This window comes from Lates calcarifer, linkage group LG7_2, assembly GCF_001640805.2.
Source record: "Lates calcarifer isolate ASB-BC8 linkage group LG7_2, TLL_Latcal_v3, whole genome shotgun sequence".
In the NCBI taxonomy this organism is placed as follows: domain Eukaryota; kingdom Metazoa; phylum Chordata; class Actinopteri; family Centropomidae; genus Lates; species Lates calcarifer.
In genome coordinates, this window is record NC_066854.1 from 976,923 (window position 1) to 1,002,443 (window position 25,521).

Sequence of the window (25,521 nt, forward strand, 5' to 3'; positions counted from 1 at the left end):
CGACATCCTGAGTCTGAAACCCTGACTTGAGCTGAGCTGTCCCTGCCTGCCTGCCGCCGTCTGTGGATCTGACTCACTCATGGTTTATGGGACGAAACTCACAAAAAGGAATCCAGGAGTACTGGTAGTACAGGCCTGTAACAGAGACAAGTCACAGGTTTGATCTCCACAGGAGCAACACAGTTCTACTGTAGCGTCCCTGAGCAGCAGATACACAACAACCAGACAACTCATGAGACAGAAATGTCAGAATTCATCACATTAACCAAAGAATGAACCTGTGATAAACACATAACCTCAAACTGACATATTTAAAGATAAGTGATCAATAAAATAATTCAACCACCATTAATAAGGATGCACAGTGGCAGCCTGGTTAATCGTGTGTTTAGGCCGCCATCTGGTGGTGGATTTTTGGATTTTAGTTTCTGATGGTGACAGCAACTGTCGGTCAAACTATTTCACACAAAACAATATTAAAAGTCCTAAAAACCTTCATATCAGCACACTTTAAAAGCAGGCAAAGCATCTGAGTGGGAAAGACCTGGAAAAAAATTTAATTCTCAAATTACCTTCAAACACAGTGTATTTTTCATGCAAGTGCAATGCAGTTCACAATTGTAGTTTTCCAGGCACAACTACGCAGGAAGCTCCACATGTAGAACATACAGCAGTGGAGGATGTATTCTCACCTTTTACTTAAGTAAAATACTCAAGCAAAAATCCTGCACTTTAAGCCTTAACTAAATAAAGGTTGTACCTTAAAAAGTACAGTACAAAAACATTAGTAAAACAAGATAAAGAAATGACAAAAGAAGATAGAAGTCTGATAGTTTATTTCAAGTTCTGCAAAGTCTATCACAGGTGAAAGAGAACCAAACATGTAAATATATACAGTCATACACAGGAAAATAAAACATAATATAAATATTGTGAAGCATGAAATAAAACTAATAACCTAAAAAAAAGCGAGCCATGCATTGTGAGTGGTCTCAATGGAAAATATTGCCATTTCACCTCTGGCTTGAAGCTTATTTACAGCACTGCATCTCTTCATTAAAACGCTTTGTTCTCACATTACGTCCACTTTAAGAAGCAGTGTGTTGTAGTGTTAGTACAGGTTAGTATTGTACAGGACAACCAGGTATATTGCCAGGAATCTTTACCCAAAGGCACACATTCAGGAAATCAAAAGTACATTTCTCTTAAATTTGGAGTTTTTGCTCGACTGCTTTTGTCAAACTAACTACATTTGACGGCAACACAGGCAGAAATATCCTACGCTTCCTGTGGAGTACGCATGCAGACAGATTTTAGAAGCTGTAGTTTTAAGTCACACTGTACAAAAAAAGTAAAGGGAAATTAATTTCAGTCGCCTAAACTGCAGCAGGCTAACACTGGATCACTGATACTGGACGACATGCTGCGGAGGACTTCATCGGCTTTGGAGGAAACATTCAGTCCAGAGTGAACAAGTTCTATCAAATTGCCAACTTCTCACAACTGAGAAGAACGACAACGGGCACTGGTACAGTACATTTAACAGTCCAAGTAATGTGTTTGAAGAGATAAAGTAAGGCCTGGAAATATTCACTAACAGCATCCTTCACTCTCTGGGCTCTCGTGTCCCATTAAAGACACATCATGACATTTTTGGGAGTTTGTTGATTCGCTTTCTTGCCAAGAATTAGAAGAGAAGACTGAGCTAGAGGGCAAAGACTAGAAACAGCCTTGTTTGTTTAGTTTGTGCAAAAACTTGAGGCTATGTGTCAGATGATTTCTACTGTGGGGTGCAGTGAAGACCGAACAAACCAGACTAGCAGTTAACATAACACACTAACAGATGGAGGCAGTGGTATTCCAGCAGCTCCTGTGTTCTGCTTTGTAAAATTCCTGTTTTTGTCAATGGAGTCTGGTACTGATACTGCACTGATTCCCAATATTTCTGTCCCTATTAATCATTTACACCCAAAAATACCAGGCTTATTCTATAACAGAACTGCAATAAAGTTAAATATATTGTACAGAATTAACTTATCTTCTATTAAATGCTGGCTAAACACAATGCACAATTTGTAAGGTAAAGTTAATTCCACTCCTGGGCTTTGTTAAAAAAAAAACAAAGGGAGGTTCAGGTACAGTCCCTCAGCTAACTGTCTGTAGCTTCATATACTGCATAAAGACATTAAAATATTAATTATATTATAAAAAATAAAATCTTATCCAACTCTTGGCAAGAAAACAAACTAGTGCTTTCCCACAAAGTCAAACTAGTCTTAAATCTCCTCTGGAGCATTTGTTTGGACTTGCCTCGTGCGCCAGATGGGCAGAGTTTAGCACCAGGGAAGCTCAACCTGCCAGAGGATTTAATAATTTCAGTGTTCATGCAACAGGTGTTTTTTCCATTATGGTAACTGTACCTAAACCTTTCTGCTGAGATACAGTACATATACTGGAGTTATTAGGCGCGTTTGTTAGTATCATAATAAGCAGCAGTAACATTTAATTATAGGTGCGATTTTTAAAAAACTGACACTTCTGTACATTGACCAGCGAGAGCGTCTCAAAGGAGGAACACAATGGAAATTTACAGTGCTTCGACGTGATAATCCGAACTGGATTTCTCAGAGTTTATTGCTAATGTCCAAACATCAAACAATCTTTTGTTCTCTTTTCATTTTCAGCAGGAACCCTCTTCACACTGGCACTTCACGATTCATCAATTACCACTGTCGCTTGCCTTTTAGTAGCATATAATCATTAAGATTGTCAATCTTTCTGTCTGATTTAGGTATTGCCTATTTATCATTTGCTAAGATATTTCACATTCTAAAGGTTGAAGTCTTACATTCAATTTAGGAACAACTGATACAGAGGAGTTTCTTCCCAAAACAATTCAACTGTTAAACCATCTCTTCAAAATAAAAACACAGTGACAGTTTGTCAGCATCAGCACAACTGAAGCTTTAACCACTAATTATCAGATTACTGCTGACAGAACCATCAGAAATTTAAATACTGAGACTATTTTTGAGACATTTAGACCTTCATGCTGACCTTTAGATTAATTTTTATTACTTTTAACATATATCCTGTATATTAAAGTATTTTGGAATGAAACTCAACAAATCACAGTAGTCTTGACTTGACAGCAGACATAAAAAAACCAATAAACTCCCAGTTTAATCAGAACTGAGACTTTAAATTCACATCCTTCAGATAAAAAGGCAGGTGCTGTCATTTCAGTGGTTTTCTTTCATTTTCCCAAAATGTTTATCCATTGTTTCTTCTGTGACCTTTCAGTTCTTGACAGCCATTAAAAACCCACTGCATGTTTTCAAATATATATATATGTATGTATAGATGACAAATTAGGTCCATGTGAAGCTCATCAATTTGATTTTCCATTTATATCAATAATAGAAAGGTGGGTAACTGAAATCACCTTGTAAAATGTTCATTTTTGTCAGTTAAATCATTGTGATATTAAAAGTTTGGGCTCTTTTTTCCCTCAATTTTCTGCCTTTGGCGCAGTGGATTGAAAAATGGAAAAAGAAACATTATTTACAGAAATGATTTAAGATAAACTGTGAAAACAAAGCAAAGAACAGTGGGTATCTGGGCATTTTTAAAGAGAGCATGTGTGAAACATTTTAACAGCGGTCTTATTATTTCAAGGGGAAGTTATGCAAACGTCTTTGGTCCCACTGTAAGACAATATTATCGCTACGCTACGCTGCTAAACATCAGGCTACGGTGTCTACGTCTTGACACAAGCCCGTTACAGTTAAATGTCTCCACCACTGTCTCATGAATTAGTGTCAGTGTCTTTTTCCAACACAAACCCAAAAGAAAACTGTTTAATTATGTCGTCGTTGTGACACTATTAGCATTGCTAATAATATTTTATTAGCATAAAGAAATTGAACTATCAGGAGCCCTGAACCCTGACGTCACTAACGTTCGAGCAAATTTAAAATTGAAATAACGAACTAACTAAAATTAAATGCCATGACAGGAACGTTAGCACCTAACGTTACATTCTAGTTTTGATAGCAAGCATTCGCTAAATCTAAAGAACTCAACATTGTCAGGCTAATTAACAGTCCAAAGCTTGACATATCGTCATTTACGCCAATTAATTTTATGACATCGCTTCTTACCTTTCGGTAAAATATGGGTTAACTCCGCAGCGACAACTCCTGGCAAGTGCGGTGCGAGTGCCAAACACAGAAGCCAGTTGTGATACTATTAGCATTAGACACTATTAGAAATTGAACTATCAGGAGTTAACGTCCGAACCCTGACGTCACTAACGTTCGAGCAAATTTAAAATTGAAATAACGAACTAGCCAAAATTAAATGCCATGACAGGAACGTTAGCACCTAACGTTACATTCTAGTTTTGATAGCAAGCATTCGCTAAATCTAAAGAACTCAACATTGTCAGGCTAATTAACAGTCCAAAGCTTGACATATCATCATTTACGCCAATTAATTTTATGACATCGCTTCTTACCTTTCGGTAAAATATGGGTTAACTCCGCAGCGACAACTCCTGGCAAGTGCGGTGCGAGTGCCAAACACAGAAGCCAGTTGTGATACTATTAGCATTAGACACTATTAGAAATTGAACTATCAGGAGTTAACGTTCGAACCCTGACGTCACTAACGTTCGAGCAAATTTAAAATTGAAATAACGAACTAGCCAAAATTAAATGCCATGACAGGAACGTTAGCACCTAACGTTACATTCTAGTTTTGATAGCAAGCATTCGCTAAATCTAAAGAACTCAACATTGTCAGGCTAATTAACAGTCCAAAGCTTGACATATCGTCATTTACGCCAATTAATTTTATGACATCGCGTCTTACCTTTCGGTAAAATATGGGTTAACTCCGCAGCGACAACTCCTGGCAAGTGCGGTGCGAGTGCCAAACACAGAAGCCAGTTGTGATACTATTAGCATTAGACACTATTAGAAATTGAACTATCAGGAGTTAACGTTCGAACCCTGACGTCACTAACGTTCGAGCAAATTTAAAATTGAAATAACGAACTAGCCAAAATTAAATGCCATGACAGGAACGTTAGCACCTAACGTTACATTCTAGTTTTGATAGCAAGCGTTCGCTAAATCTAAAGAACTCAACATTGTCAGGCTAATTAACAGTCCAAAGCTTGACATATCGTCATTTACGCCAATTAATTTTATTATATCGCTTCTTACCTTTCGGTAAAATATGGATTAACTCCGCAGCGACGACTCCTGGCAAGTGCGGTGCGAGTGTCAAACACAGAAGCTCCTTCTTTGTCGGCTTTTTTTTCCCCTTTCATCTGCCGCGTCAGACGTATGAAAGAAAAAAAGATCACGTGACACGGAAATAGCGCTTGAGGGTTTCATTAGTTGAACAATTAACTAAATGTACGATTAAAAGTGTTTACAGATAAATGTATTAATCTAAAAATATTATTAACTTTTTCTATGACACTTTGGGCATTATACATTAATAAATTAGTTTGTAAAGAAATGCATTAATTATTATTTTTAATGTACAATTAGTTATTCATTAATGAAGTGCTTTATTATTACCGTGACACTTGGCAAGTTTGCAACTCCTACATAAAATACTGTTAATTAAAGTATGTGCAATTAGTATTGTAGCTCCTGGATTTCAAATCATAACTTGAATATATAATATAATCATTCAGCCCTTAGTAAAGGAAATGTATATGAGAACACAAGCATTATTTAAAGGGTTTATCTATTAGACAAACCCTGAGCAAAAACATCCAATTTCCATTTTACATTTTTCAATCCAGGTTAAAAAAAAAAAAAAAAATTAATAAAGAAATGGAAATACAGATTTTAGAAAGTCAATTATTCATCACTGACTTAAACGGAAATTCAGCTGATAAGTTTCACACAGATCAAATAAAGTCCTTCTTTCCTTCATATGTAAAAACCTATTTTGCATACTATGTTTTTTTTCTGAAACAATAACGCTGATATTTTCTGCTGGTTTCTGGGCCCAAAATAATAAAACTTTTTTAAAATATCTGCAGTGCTTAAAATCATTGGCCAGCCAAATGATCATTTAATATAAACATGAACTTGGATTTCACATTTTGACCAGCTGATACAATCCTCCTCTTGTCTTGTGAGGTGTCAGCCAAATTTCAAAATCAAAGCCCATAATTTTAGACATGAATCTTCAGATGGACCCTTGAATTCAGCCTTTAAAAGACTATTGTGCCACTTTCTTTAAAAGCTCAACACGGCTCAAAATTCACCAAATGCACGCTAAAAAACAGGAAAATATTCCAATTCCTTTAAGATTGATCCACCAGGTACAATGAGGCAGTAGTTTTAGGAAGGAGAAACACAGGTGAGATCCACGGTCATTCAAAGCTCTTTACATTCAATATACGATAAGGTTTGATGTGTCAAAGCAAATAAATTGTTCAAAGAAGTGGATTAAAAGGTACTAAAATGAATAAAAATACTGATAGCCACAGATTTCCTCCTGCACTGAGAGGAAGGAAGTTACACTGCAAAGATTCTCCAATTCTTCCATGACTTCAAACTCACCTTGTGTCCTTCAGGTCTCGATGCTCGGATGACTTTCACAAACATGTTTCAGCTCCACAGATCACCTTAAATCCACTCGATGGATTAAAATAGGATTTGTTAAGTCAATGTGATGGTGACATGAGGAGCAAAGAGGAAGAGGGGATGTTGGTTTCAGGCACACAGCCTCTAAAAACAGGTCTTCAATCACACTGGTTCCATAGTACGTCAATGGAAGATGAGGTCTTAAGGCTCATGACTCTAACGGTAGTGTGGAGGTTCAGGTACAGGGCCTGGGTCTTTATGAAAACGTCTTAGCTGCCAGGATCACCTTACCCTCCCAAAAAATGATTTCAAGAGGATGGGGAGATGTTCTGGAAACTGGAGCTGGGACAGGACGAGCTCCTCGAGACGACTTCAGCTCCATCAGCAGCTGAGGGAATGAAATGTCGGCCTGGTCCTAGAGAGAGCATCTAAATCATCATGATCCCATCTGCAGCGACTTCAGATCAGCCGGTGGAATGAAATGGTTTCTGTGCTGAGGCGAGGCTGAGAGCTAAGCGTGTGCTGTGGGAGTTAGTAGGAGGAGATGTCGGAGGAGCTGCTGCTGTTGCTGGTGGAGGTCTGGGCCCTCTTGATGTACAGGTTGAGCAGCTTCATCTGTTGGAGGGAAACAGCAGGGGGGTTAGAGGACTGCACCTCAGAGGCAACGATGAGACCCTCCCTGAAACATTCACACTCATCTTTAAACCTTCCTGCTCCTTTTTCTAATAAATTTACAACTTTAATCTTAAATTTTTTTTCAGAAAACTGGTGTATGGAGTTCTGTTTTCCTGTGTTGAGCCACTTCAGTTGTATTGTGGATGCTTTTAGTATATTGTTCGCCCATTTCCTGTCATGATACACCATCATGATACTAATCTTATTAACATCATCAATTATGCAGTTTTTCAAAAATAATAATGAATAATTGATGAGGTGAAGCAGGCAACAATACTTCACATATTTTCAAACCTGAGAGCTGACACTGACTCTGACACCATGTTCCAGTGTGTGTCAGGAATCTGCTGCTGATAAAAAAGAAGGCAGGGGAAGTGTGTACCTTGCTGCCGGTCAGCTGAGCCAGGTAAGGCTTCAGCTCCTCTCCAATCACAGAGTAGATGGCCACCAGGCAGAAGACACTGGCCTTCCTCACACTGCTCTCTGTGTTGTCGTAGCCCTGCAGCAGCACAAAACACTCAGTGACACACTGAAACAAACACGACTGCAGCGACCGTTTTATTCCTGTTTGTCTCACCTGCAGCAGTCCAGGTATGATGTCAGGCAGCAGCTGGTGCAGCGGCTCCTTGGTGATGCGTTCAATGGCCCTGGTTTGCATCTTAATTGCAGCCAGATTGATGGGGTAGTCTGCCGTCTGCACGATGGGACAGAGGACCTTGATGCACTGCTCCGGGTGGATGGAGCCCGCCAGCGTGGAGGCCGCCTCCTCCGCCGCCCGCACCACCTTCACCAGCCACAGCAGAACAAAGAGAGCATGACGTAGCATCACAGCAGCCTTTCTAAACTGGGAATCACTTAATCAGACGTGTACACAGCCCAACTGATTCTAACCTCCTTGTGCGAGTCTTTGTGGGCCTCCAGCGTCTTCATGATGGTGAGCTCGGCGTAGTTCTTGAAGCGGGCCGGCTGGTTCCTCAGGATCTCCTTCAGGACTCGCAGGGCCAGAGCCCGGATCGTGTGCTGAGAGACAGGAGTCAGATCAGAATGACTTACAGGGAGTTTTCTACAAACATGATCACCATGAGCTGGGGCGGCTTGTGTCCTCACATCTTTGTCTCCCAGCGTCTCGAGCAGCAGCAGCAGCATGGTCTTGAAGTGCTCCTCCCAGACCACCAGGCTGTCCTCTCTGGCCACCTTCAGCAGCTCCAGGAGGGTCCCCCGTCGCTCCTCAGGGCCCCGCTCCCCCGCCTGGCCCTGAGAGAGCTCCTTCAGCAGCTCCCCGACCAGCTCCAGCTGCTCCGCCGGACCCGCTACAGGTGGAGGGCAAATGTCAACCACAAGGACTTTAATGTAGCTTCTCAAAGCTCTATTCATCACACATTCACTCTAGTTGTTTAGCACTTCACATGTTCTATGTGAATTTTAAGTGGAGTGTTACTATGTCAACACCTCTGTGCTGCAGTGAGGGAGTGTGACGATGGGAAAAGTCTGAAGTTCAGGTTTAAATCAAGCAGAACATAAACAGACGAAGAGAAGAAGTCATCATTCTGCTGAGCAGACATTTTGGTATTTTAACGCTCCTCAGAAGAAGCTACATAAATTCACACGTTTATCTTTTAGATGATGCATCATCCTGGAGATCTAAGTGTTTATCTCTTAAACTGGTCTTCTGTCTCATGTCTTTACCGGGAAAGCTTTTGGGGTTCAGGATCTTGTTCTCAACACTTTCTTGTCGGCGGCCTGCAGACAACAACAGGAAGCAGAGAAAACATCTCAGTTTAAAAACACAACGTGACAAACTAACCGCATAAACACCAAAGAGAGCAGAGTCTCACCCTCTCTCAGCTGCTCCACGGCGTCCTCATACAGCGCCTCCTTCAGAGCAGCTTTGTCCAGCGTGCTGATGCTGTCGGTGTAGTTGTACGGGTTGTAGTCACGGAAGCGTGGGCCGGAGAAGGATCGCGGCGAAGGAGTGTTCAGCAGTGATGTCTTGTTGTCCAGAGCCGTGCGTCCGCCCTCCACCACGTCACCGCCGAGCCGAGGGTCAGAGTCTGACGACGCCCCGACTCCAGACTGAAGAACGACCATCAGAGTTTGTAAAGAAAACTCCAACAGCTCGACACAGATGAGCGTTACAAACATTTCACTTTTCTCACCATGCCGTCCCTCTTGCCGTCCCGCCTCAGCGGCTCCATCAGGTCCTCTTGACTGCGGAAGCTGAAGTTCTGGATGGCCTCGGTGACGCCGCGCAGAGAGCTGTAGATCTCCTCTGAGTTCAGGTTTTCACTGTCGTACTCCAGCATACTGCAGCGTGGGAGGAGGGAGGGAGATAAACAGATTCATCAGAAAATGTAATCACAGGAGAGCTGCTACAGACGATCTGAGGGAGACAGTTTGTAAGTAAAAAGTTAAACCTTTTGGATGGAATTCTCAGAGGAACCTTCACAAGCTCCTTGTGGTTCCTTAGAACTCTTTTCAGACAGATGTGCTGATCCAAAATCATGTTATGGTCGTGGATTAGCACTGAGTTTTAGTGAATAATGACTGAGGACACTTTCCCAGAACATGGACAAACAATCCCAACAAATTCTAACAAAATGAAACTTCACTAGTTTGAGTTTTTACATGTACAAATCATAAATTATTTTTCCATTCTTGAATGTTTTAAAACTTTAAAGACAATTGTCAATAAAGAAATGGATTCAGAAGTCTAAAACCCTCCAGGTTTTGTCCATGACTAGAAAAACAGGCAGCACCATACAGTCAGAGGACCTGCAGTCTTTCTGTGCACCACAATGTGTTACAGTGCACGTGCATAGCGGTGCATGTTGACGAACCAACACAGGTAGAGACAAACAGGTGAGTCGAGCAGAGAGATGCACATTTCCTCACCTGAGCACTTTCATTTCAGAGCAAAGGTAAAAACAGAAAGCGAACAGATGGACAGTGAACAACAATTTGAGCAGATGAAGGCACAAATTGTTGCAGCAAAGCAGAAGTGACGACAGGTGAGACTGTAGGTGAGTCAGAGGTTAAAGGGTTTCGCAGTGTGAGTACTGCAGAGTACTTTTACTTATGTAAAGTATCTGATTACTTCTTCCACCACTGAAAGTCACACAGTAACACAAACTAACTATACTGTGCACAACTGTATTTAAAAAGATATTAAAGATATGGATTTTAGCTCAGCACCCAGCAACACTGTGAAACCCCAGAAGAGGGAGGAAGAGGAGGAGGAGGAGGAGGAAGAGGAGGAGGAGGAGGAGGGGGTGGGGTTACCTGGGTGAGTAAGCTCGCCGCAGGGCCTTGAGGGAGGAGTGGGCAGTGGGTGGAGGTAGAGGGGAGGGGAAAGGTGGAGAAGGGAACTTGGAGAGCCCGTCTGCGCTCCAGCCCCACAGGCGACTGCAAACCAGCCGGGGGAGGACGAGGAGGGGAGGAGAGGGGAGGAAGAAGAAGAGGAGGAGGAGCAGAGAGAGAGAAGATAGAGATGTGAGAAAAGTGGAAAATAAGGAGAAGCACTGTTCTCAGTCAGAGTTAGTTCGGGCGGGGGGATAACTGGCACCAGTATCATGCTGGTAAACCTTCAGTGTAGCTGGTGTCTGCTCTGAGATCAGCTCATTTAAAGTGTTTTATAAAGGTGTGAAGCATCGTACAGTCAGTCTGTATTCATACTAGGATTCAAAATTCTCTCAAAACGGCACAGGCAACATTTTCTGGTGCTTAAAAAATGTCCAAATGACTGTGGAGCTGTGATGGAGATGAGCTGCAGATGCAAGAATTTTATCAGTTTGGATAAAATCACACACAGCTCTGATGTGGAGAAGACCAGATAAAGTTGTTTGTAACAGTTTTCATGTGGCTAAAATAACTGCAGCCTGTTGTCAGTGTTGTGTTGTGTAGACTGGAGGTGTGTGCGGCAGTGGGGAGTGTTACCTGGGAGAGAGCCCTCCGTGGGAGCAGTTGGTGGGCGAGGTCAGCGGGCTGCTGCGGCTGCTGGGCTGACGAGGAGGCGTCCGACCCGCAGAGTTACTGGGAGACGCCTGAAGGTCGACAAAACACACAACTGGCTTTACACACACACACACACACACACACATATACAGCTGTTTATAAATAAGCATTCAATCCCCTTCCTGTGTAAGTCGAGACTGTGTGTTACCATGACGATGCCGCTGTTGGCGCTGGCGTTCCTCAGGTGGTTGTGCAGCAGCTTGGTGGTCCCGTCCTGGAAGGTTTTGGGCAGAGCTCCCAGCAGCATGGTGAACTCAGGTGTGTTCAGCTCAAACAGGGCGATCAACACCACCTGGGCCGCCTGCACACACACAGACACACACACACCAAGTGTCACTTGATTTATCACTGCGACTTCCTCCTGTGTCCAGAAAACGTTTGGCCTCTGCTGCGTGCCGCAAATAATTTGACCTCCAAAATAAAAAAAACCTCATTTGGACAGGATTCACTTTACAAATCTTACAGGGGGAGGGCAGTAACAGCAACAGGAAACACATCTCTACGTCTAAAAACAGCTGTATTATCACTCTTTTCAAAGCCACCAGACTCCATTGACAAAAACAGGGATTTTACCACACAGTAACACAAACACACTAACAGATGGAGGCAGTGGTATTCCAGCAGCTCCTGGTTAAATCACTGTTTTTGTCAATGGAGTCTGGTAGAGATATATAGAGATGTTTCTGGTTAAACTAAAAGGATCTTCCTCTTTAATAAAAAGCTCTGTCTCTGTAGGAATCCTCTCATAATGTTGTCAGACACACAAAAATACCAGTTATCCTTGAAGACTGCCTGACCGCTCCCTAAGAACATCCCACCCTTGTTGGGCTTTCTTAAAAATGAATAAAACAACAGAAGCAGACTCAGCAGTCAGTAGTTATCACAATAAATTACATGTTAAGAAGCATATCTGTGGCAGTGAATGTGCAGCAGATCCATTCAGCTCAAAAATGAAAAGTAAGTTTAGCAAAAGCTGGAAAATAACAGTTTCTGCTCAAAGCTTCTTCAGGATAAATTCAGATGTAGTGAGGGTTTACAGAAAAAAGAACCATGCAGAACTTTCACAGTTAGTCTTAGAGTTAAAACTGCACGTCATGCACATACTGTAGATACATCTAATGAATGTTTCCTGATGTAACCAGCTGTACCATCACATGACTCTGAAACTGCTGAGATCAAACCGAGCAGTTAATGTCACACAGCTCTCCCACTTGTCAGGTTATTTTGAGCGTTTTCAGACTCCGGCTCTGCAGACTGACAGCTGCTCCCTGACAGCTCAGGCTGGGTTAGAGCAGGTTATACACCCCGGTCATGCTGTTTGATGGAGATTCTACCTGCTTGCACCTCTCCTCCAGGTTGCCCTCTCCAGGCAGAGAGGCCACGGTGCTGGGTCGGCCTGAGAAATCCTCCCCTGCCCAGTTATGAAGGGTCTGGGGGTTTGACGGACCAGAAATGACGAGTGGAAAAAAAAAAAACCATCAAGACGTGAAAACAGAAAATGAAACAAAGAACAAATAAAGGAAGACAGCAATGACATTTAAAAGATGTTCTGAGGGAAGATGGAGGTGGCACTGAAGCTCCACACCAACCAGACCTCCTACCTTGCGGACGTCGGAGCTCTTGGGCTCGGTGGTCCAGGTGATGATGCGCGAGACGGCAAGGCGGGTCTCGCTGGAGTTGACAAAGTCGGCAGGGTCCATCTGGCGAGCCAGAGCCTCGATGTAGCGCAGGATGGCCACCTTCACCTTCAGGTTGGGCGTCTGCGTCTGATCCACGATGAAACGCATCAGGATGTTGAACTGCTGCTCATACGGGAATGACTCTCTGAAGGAGGACAGGTGAAAATAAAGAGACGCAGCGCCGGTGAATGCAGGAAATATAACCGCTGCAGTTGCTTCTAGAGATTTTACACTGCTTCTAACCTGGTGACATCCAGAGCCTTCTGGACTTTGGCCTGGACGGAGCCCAGGAGGTCAGCCCCCATCTTCTTCAGCAGCTGGGTGAGCAGGACGAAGAGCCAGTCCTGCAGGTCGTCCCTGTGCAGCACGATGAAGTCCACCAGCGTCTCCAGGAACATGCTGAAGACCTGGTACAGAGAGAGAGGGATGATGGGTAGGAGAGGAGAGGCGTCAGAGAGGTGGAGCAGGAACGTGTCGGAGGGAAGGAGAAGAGACAAGCAGGGAAACAAGACAAAGAACAGGATAGTGAGGTGTGGTAAGGTGAGCAGCCGGGTTGATCAGAAGGTGAGTAAACACTTACTCTCTGGTGTTTGTTAGAGTCCACAGCAGCGAGGAGGCATGCAACAAAAAAACACACTCTGTTAGTTTGTACCACCTGAAATGAGAAGGCCCAGGCTCAAAAATCCTGGAGTTATCCTTTAAGTTTAATTAATGCTCAGCCACTCCCCACAGACAACAGAAACAGCTGCTTCACCGTGATGTTCACCAACATCAGTCTGGGCGTACAGGCTGTGTGAAAGGTGCAGTGTCTTACAGAGGCTCAGCTGGATCTCACCTTGCTGTGAGGGTCTGCAAACATCCTGGTGAAGATCTCACAGAGCCTCTTCAGCTCCACACGACTGTCAGAGAGAGAGAGAGAGAGCAGCGTGTTGTCATTCACTCTGTGAGGAGTTTAAAACCACAGCACCAGTGTCAGACCTCACTACACCCACCTGAGCATCCTCTGGCTCTTGAGCAGGTTCTGCAGTCCCAGCAGTCCCTCCTTCCTCTCAGACCAGTTGGCGCTGGCGCAGTGGTTCAGCACCTCCGCCACGTCCTCCGTCTGACGCAGGTAGTGCGGCGCCATGCCGCCGTTGCGCGAGCTGTACGAGCGCTCCGAGCAGGCGCTGGAGGCGTCGCTGTTGGCGTCATCGTCCGAGTACATGCCCGGCGACTCAAAACGCCGCCTCACCGGCCTCCGCTGAGTCAGAGGAGAGAAGACAGTGAGGTTTACGGACGAGACTGAGGAGGAACGTCAGCGTGCAGTCGTGACTTCAGAAGTACAGCTTTGAGAAAATCTACCATGCAGCTACAGAGTCAGTCATGCAGGTTTCTGATGCTGTGGTGTGATGGATGAGGTTATACAGAGTTTCCCTGAGCAAAGCGCTACAAACCAACCGCCTCACTATTTATATAAATGTCAATGTTCATGCTCTTCATGCACTGAGAGAGTGGATGAACTCCTGAAGCAGATTTATTTGTACCTTATTCCTCGAGTCTCCTAAGAGCTGGGATTTACAAAAAGTCCAGGAGGAGAGAGCACAGAGGAAATTACTGCAGGACTGTGCAACATCAACAAATCCATCAGTTCTTATTTCATCAGTATTAATTCATACCAGAGCATCAGCTACAGCAGCCTCCACCTCGGTGCCGGTGTTGAGGATTCTCATGGCGTTGACGGAGGCCGAAATCCGAGCCTGATGGGACAGACGGTCTGAGAGGGAAACACACAGCAGCAGGTGAAGAGGAGAAGGTTTCCTGCAAAGATTCAACTGTGCAGATGTGAAGGTACAATCTGACAACAAGCACTTATGATGGGATAAAAGCATCATGAAGAGGACCAATGCCTTCTTCACCTCTGAGACCAACAACACAGGAATAAAGTGAGATTTTATCTGGAGTGAAGAGAGTCTTGGTCCTGTTCTTTAGTGCATTTTAATGAGCTCAGTCTGGGCTTAACTGAGAAAAACATCTGTTAAGTAATCCTACCTTTAACCATTTATAGTATTATTTTATTAAAATAACAACAGTGTTGGGTGAGAGAATGTAAAAGATGTCCACATCTAAGCATAGAGCAGCCAGCAAACTGTTAAATCAAATAAATGAAATTTTTGAACACAAAACAAACCATGAAAAGTACAAAGCAGTCTAACAACGTGTTTTTTATAAAGCTGCAAATTAAATATTATAAAGACAAACTGAGGTAGATGCAAATATTCATCTTCACAATTTACAATCACTGATCTGTCTTTTTTTAACACTATTCATCATAAAATCAACACGATAATAAACTGAATATTTCTGTAATTGTGAAGAGCAGGCTGATGTTTAGTGTCGCCCCCTGCAGGTGAGTGAAATGTACTGTAACAACATGCTCTGTCTGATTCATCACTGCAGCAGCTACAAATTAAACTTAGCAACATTCAGCTGGGGGTTATTTCCCACTGTGTCCAGCAGAGACTGAACCATGCAGGGGAGGCTGCACCGGGCAGGAGGACTCAGTTAGCCAGATGACTCGACACAAATCACATGGAATAAATGCTTCTGGAACAGAGACCAAACGCTCTGTGTTGGTTTGTTTTCATCTCCTCTGGCTAACTGAGGCACTCTGCTCCCGGTGAAGACCTCACTGGTCACCTGAGTAGCACTCTGCAGAGGACAGGGCGCTGGTTGAGCGGGAGTGACGGCGAGTCGCTGGAGGAGGACGTAAAGTTAGAGGAGGTAACACTGAGAGTCTGATCAGGATACAGACCAACCAACACCTGGCTTATTACTAACTCACAACAAATAACTTCCTATATTAGCTGTTTGCATTTAATCAGACGATTAGTAGAACATTTAAATACAGAACATGCAGAGAAATAAGCAGGAGGAAGAGTGACACAGGCAGACAGGCTGAGGCTACATCCACACTAATGATCTCCATCCAGGAGAAATCACGACCACGCGTGTCCACTGAGCATGTGCGTACGAGTGCAAACAGGAAGCAGATTGTCTACTCTGCAGAAAATACGACGAGCGAGGATGAACAGCAAAAAGTAAGACCAGAGATTTCTTTACTTGGGCAAACGTTAAGATGGAACTGTTACGGTTACCAAAAGTCTCAGTTTCTTCCCGAACAGACGAAAACACCACCCCAGAGTTTTAAAACTAAAACGGTGCCAGGAGCGTTTCTACAAGTCTCTGTTTTAAACCTCTATTAGTGTGGACACAGCCTGAGGAGAGAAGTGAGGGTCACTACATGAAGGTCTAATGAGTCGTCCTGTGCACGTTTCAAACCTTCACAGGACCTTAAATGAAACTTATTGTCTCCATGATGTTGTTTTCTACTCCCCTGACAGGAGGAGGATTTGTCTGGGACTGGTGCCATACTCACCCAGGGGGGAGAAACCCCTGGAGGGGCTGGTGTCACGGCTGCTCTCGCGACTGGTTTCGCGGCTGCAGCCCTGACTCATGCTCGGCCGGGGGATTCGACTCCGGGCTAGAGAGGTGAGGCAGAGAGACAGACAGACAGACAGACAGCGGTGCGGGGAGGGGGGGAGAGTTTAGCTCGTAGCACATCCAGCCAGATACAGACGCAGCTGAAGCTCTGCAGAGATGGTTAGTGAGGCGGGAGAGACGGGGGAGTGAGACTCAGGGTGGGAGCAGGTACAGTGTTAGTGTGAGGAGAAGGAACAGGAAGTGTTGTTGTGGGATGAACATGCAAGTCCTCAGGAGGAAACAACAATCTAACTTTGAACTCACATCTAAGGAGCCATAGATGACGTTCACCTGGTCTGTATGAGAGGTTATCTACAGGTTCCACCTCAGCTTCACAACTGTGTTTGGAGATTTCTCCTCGACTACTGAATGCACGATGACTTCATTTCATATTTTTGTTGTTATGGATTTAATTAGTCTGTCCCTGTGGTTTTACACGCCCTCCTTACCCATGCCTGATCGGGTGGGGCTGGTCTCTCGGCTGCAGCCCTGGCTGCGGTGACCTCGAGGTCGGCTCTTGTCGGCAGCGCCGGCTGGAGGTGCTGTTGGCGGCGGTGGCAGTGGCAGCGGCAGCGGTTCCCATCGTCGGTCCTCGGGATTCTGCCGTAGGTGGAGCTCAGGAGGCGGCCCGGGGAACCTGACCGACTGCCAGCTGAAACACAGACAGACACATTTCAGTGCATGAGTTTTAATGGTCGTCAGGTTGGAATATAGAATCACAAACTCACGCTGAGACTGTGACACGACTTTCCCTCGGCTCCGACCCCGGCTGTCCGTCACTGACGGACCGTTTCCTGAACTCGTCCTCCGGGTTCGCACTCGACCTGAAGTGGGCAGAGAAAAGATAAGAGAGTGAGGAAAAAGGAAACGACATCAAAGTTGAAACACACTGCTGGTTTCTGAGTCGACACTTTCTAGGCTTCTGTCATGCAGAAACAGACTGAAGATATGAAACAGAGATGAAAGACAGACTCACTGATATCAGAAGTAAAACCCTCACTATCATTTTCTTGATTCATGTGGTTGCATAAAGTTTTTTTTGGTTGTTTATTTTTGGTTCACATCACGTTGTAAACATTTATTGCTCACTGAGAACAAACTGTTTCTTAACATGACACAGTTTATATCTGAGCGAGCAAGATTCAGATGTAGAGACACAACACATGGATGTGTGACGTGCAGCTGACTGCTACTGAAAACCACAACATAGACAGACTCAGAGAGAGACATCAGGTCGGTCACATGCACCAGTGTCCAACAGATTCAACACTAACAGTAAAATAGCTCTTAATGTGTGTAAATCCTGAGGAACAGTGACAATACAAAGGTCGAGTCTGCAGGTTTCAGTGAGTGTTTAATGTCTCTGATCATCATCTGTGATGAGAAAACATCAGATTTCCACACAGTCAGAGAAACAAAAAGTGCACATCAATCTGGATCGATCCCTGGCCAACGTGGACAGTCATAACAGAGACTTCAGTCTTCTAAGTCTCCCACTGACATGATTGAAGTGCTTGCAGTTGTGGATAAGACTGAAACTGGACACCGTCATGACGGTGTCTGAATAAATCTACCTTCCTCTCTTCTATCAGCAAACTAACAGATGGAGGCAGTGACAGTCCAGCAGCTCCTGAGAAAAATCCCCCAGAAAAATCCTTTCTGGTTAAACTAAAAGGATCTGACTCTTTAATAAAAAGCTCTGTCTCTGTAGGAATCTTATCATAATATTGTCAGACACTTAGAGTAACAATCTGACTCTGTCAGTGGTAAAACAAACTTTTTAGTGGACGTACTTTGACAAAATAAACACGACGTCTGAGGTCGGAGGATCTGACCTCCTCACTCCAACCGTTAGTACAGAGGTGGATAGTTTTCCACGTGGAGGAGAGAGGTAACAGTACACCATGTGTAGACAGTCCATGCACTGACATTTCCATCACAGATGACCACCATTACAGTGCTGATGGGAGGTGGTGGTGGGGGGGGGGATAAAACACACACCAAGGAGGCATGGAGGACCATCATTCTCCGGTCCACATACACACACAGCTTACCGTCTGCATTAACAGACCACGAGCCGTCTGACAGGTGGGCGAGCCCAGGAGAGACACAACAAGGGTTAAGGGTCAGGGGTCAAGAGGTTAAGCTTCAGATATGTTTGAGGAAGAGGTGGAGGAACAGGTGGGATACAGGTCGAGAGCGAGCGATGACCTGATCAGATCAACACGTCTCAGAATGCTTTTCATAAACAGGAGAATTTTCTGTGTGAACTCCTGAACCCAGTCATAAGATCTGCCGTCTGCTCAGCGTTACTTTGCATCTAAAACTAAACATGAGAAAATAAATGGGTTGGATCTTCCGAGAGATCAGAAAAAGACAGAAGGGGGGCGCTCATACACAAACATAAAGCTACAGACAAAGACAGTGGAGGTACACTGATATCAAACCTCTGGAGTTCATTTGTCCTGTTTGTCTTGGGTTACTGTTCTTACTCCACATGTACAAAGTCAAGTCAGCAAAAATCTACAAGTCTGATTTTTCTTTTTGTGAATTTAACAAAGTATAACACTGCCAGGAACCTTAAATGGACAAATCTTTACTAAAAACTCAGTAAATGTTGTTTAAAAACAGAAATAGAGAAATGTCTGTTTACATCTAAAGAGCTTTTATTCCGTCTGAATTTTGTGATGTTTTCATTGTCAGCTTGTCCCTGCATGATGTATAAATAAAGTTGTGTTACAGCAAATAAAACATGATCAGTGTAATCACTGATCAACAGCTGACTTCAGGACCTCCTCTGTCTGTGTCTTACCCAGAGAGGCGTAGGATCCAGGGGGGAGAGCCGAGGCCGAGCTGAAAGGAGAAGCCGACGACGGCACGGCAGAGGGCACGGCGGGCATCCTGGTGCGGGCGGTGGCGGTGGCGGCCGCGTTGACGTCCACGTCGCTGCGAGAGCGCTGGAGGGAGCCTGGAGAGGAAGCTGCTGCTGCCGCGGGCGTCCTGGAGGAGTGGGACGCTTTGGCTGCAAGAAGACAGACGATAAAACTTAACGAAGCATTTTAACGACGTGTTGTAAATGAACACGAGAGGCGAAGAGAGAGGGAACTTACATCTGGCTGTGCTGCTTCCAACACTGCTTTTTCCAGACAGAGGTCGACTGTGGAGACAGTAAGATAAAATGTTAAGGGACTGGTTCAGGAGACAGGTTTAAGCAGCGCTGGTCAATAAATCAATGGATCAGAGAGGAGGGGGGTGCTCCTCACTTGAGGCTCTCCTGAGAGGAGGAGGAGGAGCGGTCGGAGGCTGGCAGCGACATCAGACTGTCCCCGCTCCGCAGGTGAGCCTGCAGGGCTTTCTGATAGGACGACTCCAGGCCCTGGAACAGCTGCTCCGCCTCCCGGCTGAAGTGACCGTGGAAACCCCAGTAACACCTGAGACGGACAGTCCGAACACAACCGTCAGGACATGTGTGTCTGAATATGTCGTCCTCATTTAACGAAGCAGTTCAGTGGTGTCACTTACTTTCTTGCCACAGAGCGAGCCTCAGCGTCTGCATCGTGGATCCCTTTCTTTATAGTCTCCATTAAAACTGTTCCATGTCTACAAGACGGGAAAAGGAGGAGATAATACATTGAATTAACTGTGGTGTGTGCAGATGTTTAGGTAAAGAACTGCATGTTATAGATTTACATCTAATTTATCCATGTCATCCACGCTTCATGACGTGAACACAGCACAACTCCAGTCCTGACCTCTGACCTCCTGCATGAGTCAGAAACCTGCCATCTGCTCTGCAGTCCAGACTCTCCAGGAATCAATACTAGCTCAGTTTCAGCTGGGTTTTTGTTCAGGCTGAGCATCATTTCAAATTCCAGATCCCACAGTCGACATGTTTCAGTATCAATACATGTTTAACAGCCGTTTCTCTCTGGCTGATGACTTTCAGAAGCTGCCTTTGGAAAATAAAACTGATTTGTAGTGAGGTGGTTTTCAGAATCAGAGCCTCGCACACACACACACACACACACACAGACACACACACACACACACAGACCGACAGACTGATCGATGAGAACCAGAGAGCTCCCCTGGTATCAGGGACTGAGCTCGGGTTTCTCCCAGGCGGCGGCAGTTGCAGGAAGCAGCCGGGGCAGAAACACAATGAGCCTTTTGGAGGCAGAGAGAGATTCCCCTGGCATCGCCATGGAAACCGCCCAGATAGACCTTGACCTGTCCGGCGTCACGTTTCCTCAGAAGGAAGCGTTTGGTATTTTAGGTCGTTTATTCAGCTCATTACAGAGTGAATATTGACACTGATTGATGACTATTGATATCTAATATTTTCAATCAATTGATAAACGTTGGTGTCAGGTTGACCGACAGTGAACTCAGTCCTCACCTCTCCAGAGAGCTGGTCTGCCACTCCTGCAGCAGCAGGTCCAGGAACTCGTAGCAGCGTCTGGACGACACGGAAAAACAGTCAATTATTTAATAATAAGAAGAAGAAGAAAAACAACAACATAACACAACAAAACAGAATAATACTAACAAGCAAAAACATAAAAATACATTAAAATATAAAAAATAAATAACATGAAAATTAAATACTGAAGTCAATTAAAGTAAAACTAAACAGAACAATAAAATAAAAACTGTAATATGTGAGTAAAATGAAATAAAACAGTGAATGTCTGACCTTCTGACAGCCACAGATTTGGACGTACAGTTGCTGGTGATGATGGGGATGAGTCGCGGGTAGTGTGTGTGCTGCAAAACACAAAAACAACAACAGCTCAATCATCACATCTCTTTTTTCAAACATAGGAGGTTTCACTTCTTTCCAAGCTGCTCGTCTTTGTTTCACATCAAACCTGCTCAGTCAGACAACGGAGTCGTCTCGTTCTGACATGAAATGTGATTTTCAGAATTGAATCAAATCGTCTGTGAAACTGTTCCTGCTGTAATGTGGAGCTAACGTGGTTATCCTGCTGCTGAGACGTACTCTGAGGATGAGGCGGATGGCTGCCACGCCGGAGGTGGCCATGACTTTGGCACTGTTGGGGACCAGGTTGAGGAGGGTCGGCATGACGGCCTCTGCTGCGTGGTCGAAGCGGCTGCCGAGCACCAACGACAGGTGGCTGGTGACACGATGATTAAACACACAACATCAACAAGCAGAAAAACAGGAGGTTCATTATCACTGCTTCTTCAAAGCTCTAAATACCTTACGAAGTATTCTCTTACCCCAGAGTGATGCAGGCCTCTCTCACCACCTGAGAGCGCAGGTCCTTGGCGGACAGCTTGAACGCCGCCTCCATGAGCCGCAGCTGCTGCAGAAACCCGTCGAACTCCGGCGCTCCGGCCAGGAGCAGCGAACGCACCTTCTTCAGCTGGAGGAGCAGGAAACGAAAGGAACGGCCATCAACAGACATTTTCATCAAAGTGACGCTTCAAAGTTTGATGAGAGAGAAAGGTCGGGACGTCTTACAGCCGCCACTCTGAGCTCCCAGTCCCTCTTATCGTCCGACAGCACGTCTCGAATCTTCGTCATGGCCTCCTCCACCTCCCTGTTAGAGTAGATCTGGTGGAGGGAGGAAGAAGAAAGTGAAGCTGCAGCTTTTTACAGAGGACTTGTGGTGATGCAGGGGAATAAACTGGACGTCATACTTGCACAGTGGGAACATCCTCAAAGGTCTGGATGAAATCCTCTTCATCCACAGCTCCAGCACCAGACCCGTCCCTCCCTGCAGACCAGACCAAGAAGGTAAAGCCTGACAAACACTGTGTTGTTACTGAGTTCTATCTTCAGGGTGTGGCTTGAGAGGCATGTATGTGATGTGTCTCTGATTGATGAAAACTTCACACAGAAACAGTGAGAATAAGAGGCAGGAGCAGGATGTGAGCATTAGACGGCGGTTCCGGTTCTGACCTGCTGACTTGGCGCTGGAGGCAGAGCCGGGGCGTCGAAACGAACCCATGCTCACCGTCTTCCTCCCGGACAGCGAGGCTCCTTTGGACGAGGATGAGGAGCGGCCGCCGTCCACCGAGTCATCGTCCTCAAAGTTTTTATCTGGAGGAGGAGGAGAAGACAAGTCAGAGGAGCTCAGGTCACATGACCGAACAAGGAGTCCTCACAGAGGGAGAGAACGCCACCGAGCAGGCAGGCGGACATTTCTGCATTTTAAACTTTTAGCTGATGCTGAGTCGCACGACATAACTCACATTCCTTCAACATAACAAGCTGAGGATGGCGAGGAGCGCGAAGGTCAGAGACACGACGCCCCGACAATAAACTGGACAATCGGCCCTGTGTTCCCGGAGCGACCGCAGGAGAATGAAACACACACTTAGAGGAAACAGTCGGCTTTATCTGACAAGTCAACACATTCTCGATTCGTCTTCTTCACACTGATTCTACACACCCTCCCCTGCTCCTGACATGGTGGAGTCAGTGAATGATGTTACTGTTGATGAGCCTGTGGGTATTCATTAAAGCTGGAACAATGGAAACTGATCCAAAAGTTTTCATTAGCACTTAATTTAAGTCGTTTATCAAACAAAAGCAACGATGACTTCCTCTGGATAATTTCTGAGATCAGTGGCTGATCTGTGAACATGTTTACAGGAGGATCTGTTGAGTTCAATCATTTCAAACTGTCCAGTAAATAAATATGTGACAGTAACATCGAGCTCAAAGAGGCACAGCCCTGTGGACATGTCTCCTGTGGTGGACGACGGAGCGCCACGTGAGTCCCCACCCTCCCCCAGCACTGGAATCTGCCTGCTAGCAATCAATCCTCTTTCATTATTCAGAGTTTACACACACACACACACACACACACACACATATATATATACACACACAGCAGCAGCAGGGCAAGGAGCCAACACATCAGTCATGTGCCATCAGGTTGCAGTTTTTCCTCTGTGCAGAATCTAAGCGCTGTGCAACACCTCTCAATATCAACACAAGGTGACTGTGTGTGTGTGTGTGTGTGTGTGTGTGAAGAGGAAACACAGCCTGACCTGTCACCTGAAGTTTAACACGTTCACACCAACACAACACAACAGCAGCAGGAGAAACAGGTGCTGGTGACAGGGGCGTTAACACGAGAGGAAATCCCTGTCAGAGTCTGAGATTCACTGAGCCAGGTTAATGTTGTCTCAGGTTACCTGACATGGTCAAATAAAATAAAAGACAAATGAATTCATGATGGGACTTGAATTTTCATTTGTATCTGATCTAAAATCACAGTTTATAACTGTGTTAATTAGTGAAATGAAAATGAGAATTAGTTGAAATTCTGATTTGGCAGCAGCTGTGTTAAAAGTGGCATTAATTACTGAATCAATTAGCATTACAGTGCTGTGGAAAACACCAGTGTAAAATAGTTGTAAAGCTTCTGTTCTCACCAACACAGCACTTCCTGTGTGTGTTTCTGTAAGCCAGGTGTTACTCAGAGAGCTGCAGCTGGATTTTGTTAGCTTCAGGCTAACTGTTTCCCTCTGTTTCCAGTCTTTGTGCTAAGCTAGGCTAACCAGCTGAGGGTAGTAGCTTCATATTTGCCTTAGAGACATGATAAGACATATAAGACACCTTTTAACCTTGACAATATGAAACACTGCATGAAAACAAACAAAGACAAGGAACGCCGCCTCCCTAAGACAAAAGCATAACATGAGAAACCTTTTAACTAATAAATAAAACCAGCTGTGAAACCCCAGGTCCAGACAGTTTCTGACAAAAAGGAGGAGAAAAATTCACATTCTTGAAATTCTACAAGGAAATTTACAGAGTTCATCCCCACGCTGCAGACTGAAGAAGCAGGTGACAGTGTGTCACTCTTATCTCTTATAACAGACATCAACATGCGTCACAAATGTAACTTAAAGACACACAGCTGTAACAGAACTACACCACAGACATCCAGTTTAAATTTAACCTCAGTCCACAACAGGTCTGCACGTGAACTGGGCTCCAGCAGAGACTCTGGTGTTTCTGCAGCCTCCTGACCTTAACTCTGCTCAGAGACAGACGACAGGGCTGCATCACGTCCTGTCCACTGTCCACACAACAATTCAGCCGCGAGCAGGCCAGGAAACCGTCCTGCTGTGTTTACATCGGAGACAACGCAGATGCTGGATTTACCCACCACACCCTCGCATTCATCACTGAGCCCCACTCATTCCCTCCCTGCATCCAGAGTCAGAGCAGCAGCAGCAGCTTACAGGAGCAGATCCGCCTGCAGACCAGTTTCCTCAGCATGCCGGCAGACAGACACACAGACAGACAGACAGACGGTCAGGTGCTCCTCCAGTCCTCTGTGGTCCTCACATCTTTGCCCCCAGCTGAGGAGAGAAAAGAGGGGAGGCAGGAGGGGAGTCCGACCGCTAGCCTCCCCCCTCCCCTGTCAGGGAGCATGTGCTTCGATACAATCTTCCTCTGTCTCCGTCCTCCAGCTAACACACACTCACTGGCAGGACCAGGATGGAGGAAGAGGGAGGGAGGGGATGGAGAGAGGCAGGAGGAGGAGAGGGGAGGGAGGAGAGGAGTGGACCAATGGGAGGAGAAGGGAGGAGAAGGGAAGGGTCGGTCAGGGGACAAACCCCCGGTGCTCGGTGTGGAGGTGGAGCTGGTGGGTGGAGTCGGAGATGAGGGACAGCGAGAGCGTCATGATGACTCAGGAGAGGGGGAGGAGGGAGGAGGGAGGGAGGGAGAAAAGAAGCCGGTCCTCTGTCAGTGTTAATGTCAGTCGTCGAGCCTCCACCCGAGTTTATCCATCAGCCTGCAGCAGCTGGAGGTGTTTCATCAGAACAAGGTCGCTGCTGCTGACGTACGATAAAACAGTAACTGAGCGGCCGTGGAAACACAGATCACCAGGCTGCTGAACACAACAAGGCTGAGGGAAACATGCTCAAACATCTTAGCTCAAATTCATCTTAACATAAACACAACACCAGACAATGTGCTTCGAATGATCTGTGTGCACGTGTTAATTCATGCTGGAAGAGACAGAGAG

General features: G+C 45.2%; 1 protein-coding gene across 1 annotated transcript in view; it reads right to left on the bottom strand.

The window, feature by feature from the left end:
* Window positions 1-819: 819 nt before the first annotated feature.
* LOC108873163 (CLIP-associating protein 1) overlaps window positions 820-25,521 on the bottom strand; it is a 36,118-nt gene continuing 11,416 nt past the window's right edge. The window contains exons 9-39 of the mRNA XM_051065912.1: window positions 22,431-22,571; window positions 22,169-22,245; window positions 21,990-22,082; window positions 21,746-21,891; window positions 21,504-21,639; window positions 21,198-21,268; window positions 20,901-20,960; window positions 20,024-20,101; window positions 19,765-19,932; window positions 19,612-19,658; window positions 19,314-19,523; window positions 17,230-17,325; window positions 17,067-17,153; window positions 16,951-17,034; window positions 16,398-16,502; window positions 15,659-15,715; window positions 14,638-14,735; window positions 13,975-14,222; window positions 13,818-13,881; window positions 13,226-13,389; window positions 12,905-13,127; window positions 11,452-11,604; window positions 11,226-11,332; window positions 9,449-9,596; window positions 9,128-9,365; window positions 8,979-9,032; window positions 8,400-8,602; window positions 8,184-8,312; window positions 7,870-8,076; window positions 7,675-7,791; window positions 820-7,232 (exon numbers count right to left, since the gene is read on the bottom strand). Coding sequence (XP_050921869.1) covers window positions 7,149-7,232; window positions 7,675-7,791; window positions 7,870-8,076; window positions 8,184-8,312; window positions 8,400-8,602; window positions 8,979-9,032; window positions 9,128-9,365; window positions 9,449-9,596; window positions 11,226-11,332; window positions 11,452-11,604; window positions 12,905-13,127; window positions 13,226-13,389; window positions 13,818-13,881; window positions 13,975-14,222; window positions 14,638-14,735; window positions 15,659-15,715; window positions 16,398-16,502; window positions 16,951-17,034; window positions 17,067-17,153; window positions 17,230-17,325; window positions 19,314-19,523; window positions 19,612-19,658; window positions 19,765-19,932; window positions 20,024-20,101; window positions 20,901-20,960; window positions 21,198-21,268; window positions 21,504-21,639; window positions 21,746-21,891; window positions 21,990-22,082; window positions 22,169-22,245; window positions 22,431-22,571 — 3,893 coding nt within the window. The 3' untranslated portion in view covers window positions 820-7,148. The remainder of the gene's footprint in view (window positions 7,233-7,674; window positions 7,792-7,869; window positions 8,077-8,183; window positions 8,313-8,399; window positions 8,603-8,978; window positions 9,033-9,127; window positions 9,366-9,448; window positions 9,597-11,225; window positions 11,333-11,451; window positions 11,605-12,904; window positions 13,128-13,225; window positions 13,390-13,817; window positions 13,882-13,974; window positions 14,223-14,637; window positions 14,736-15,658; window positions 15,716-16,397; window positions 16,503-16,950; window positions 17,035-17,066; window positions 17,154-17,229; window positions 17,326-19,313; window positions 19,524-19,611; window positions 19,659-19,764; window positions 19,933-20,023; window positions 20,102-20,900; window positions 20,961-21,197; window positions 21,269-21,503; window positions 21,640-21,745; window positions 21,892-21,989; window positions 22,083-22,168; window positions 22,246-22,430; window positions 22,572-25,521) is intronic.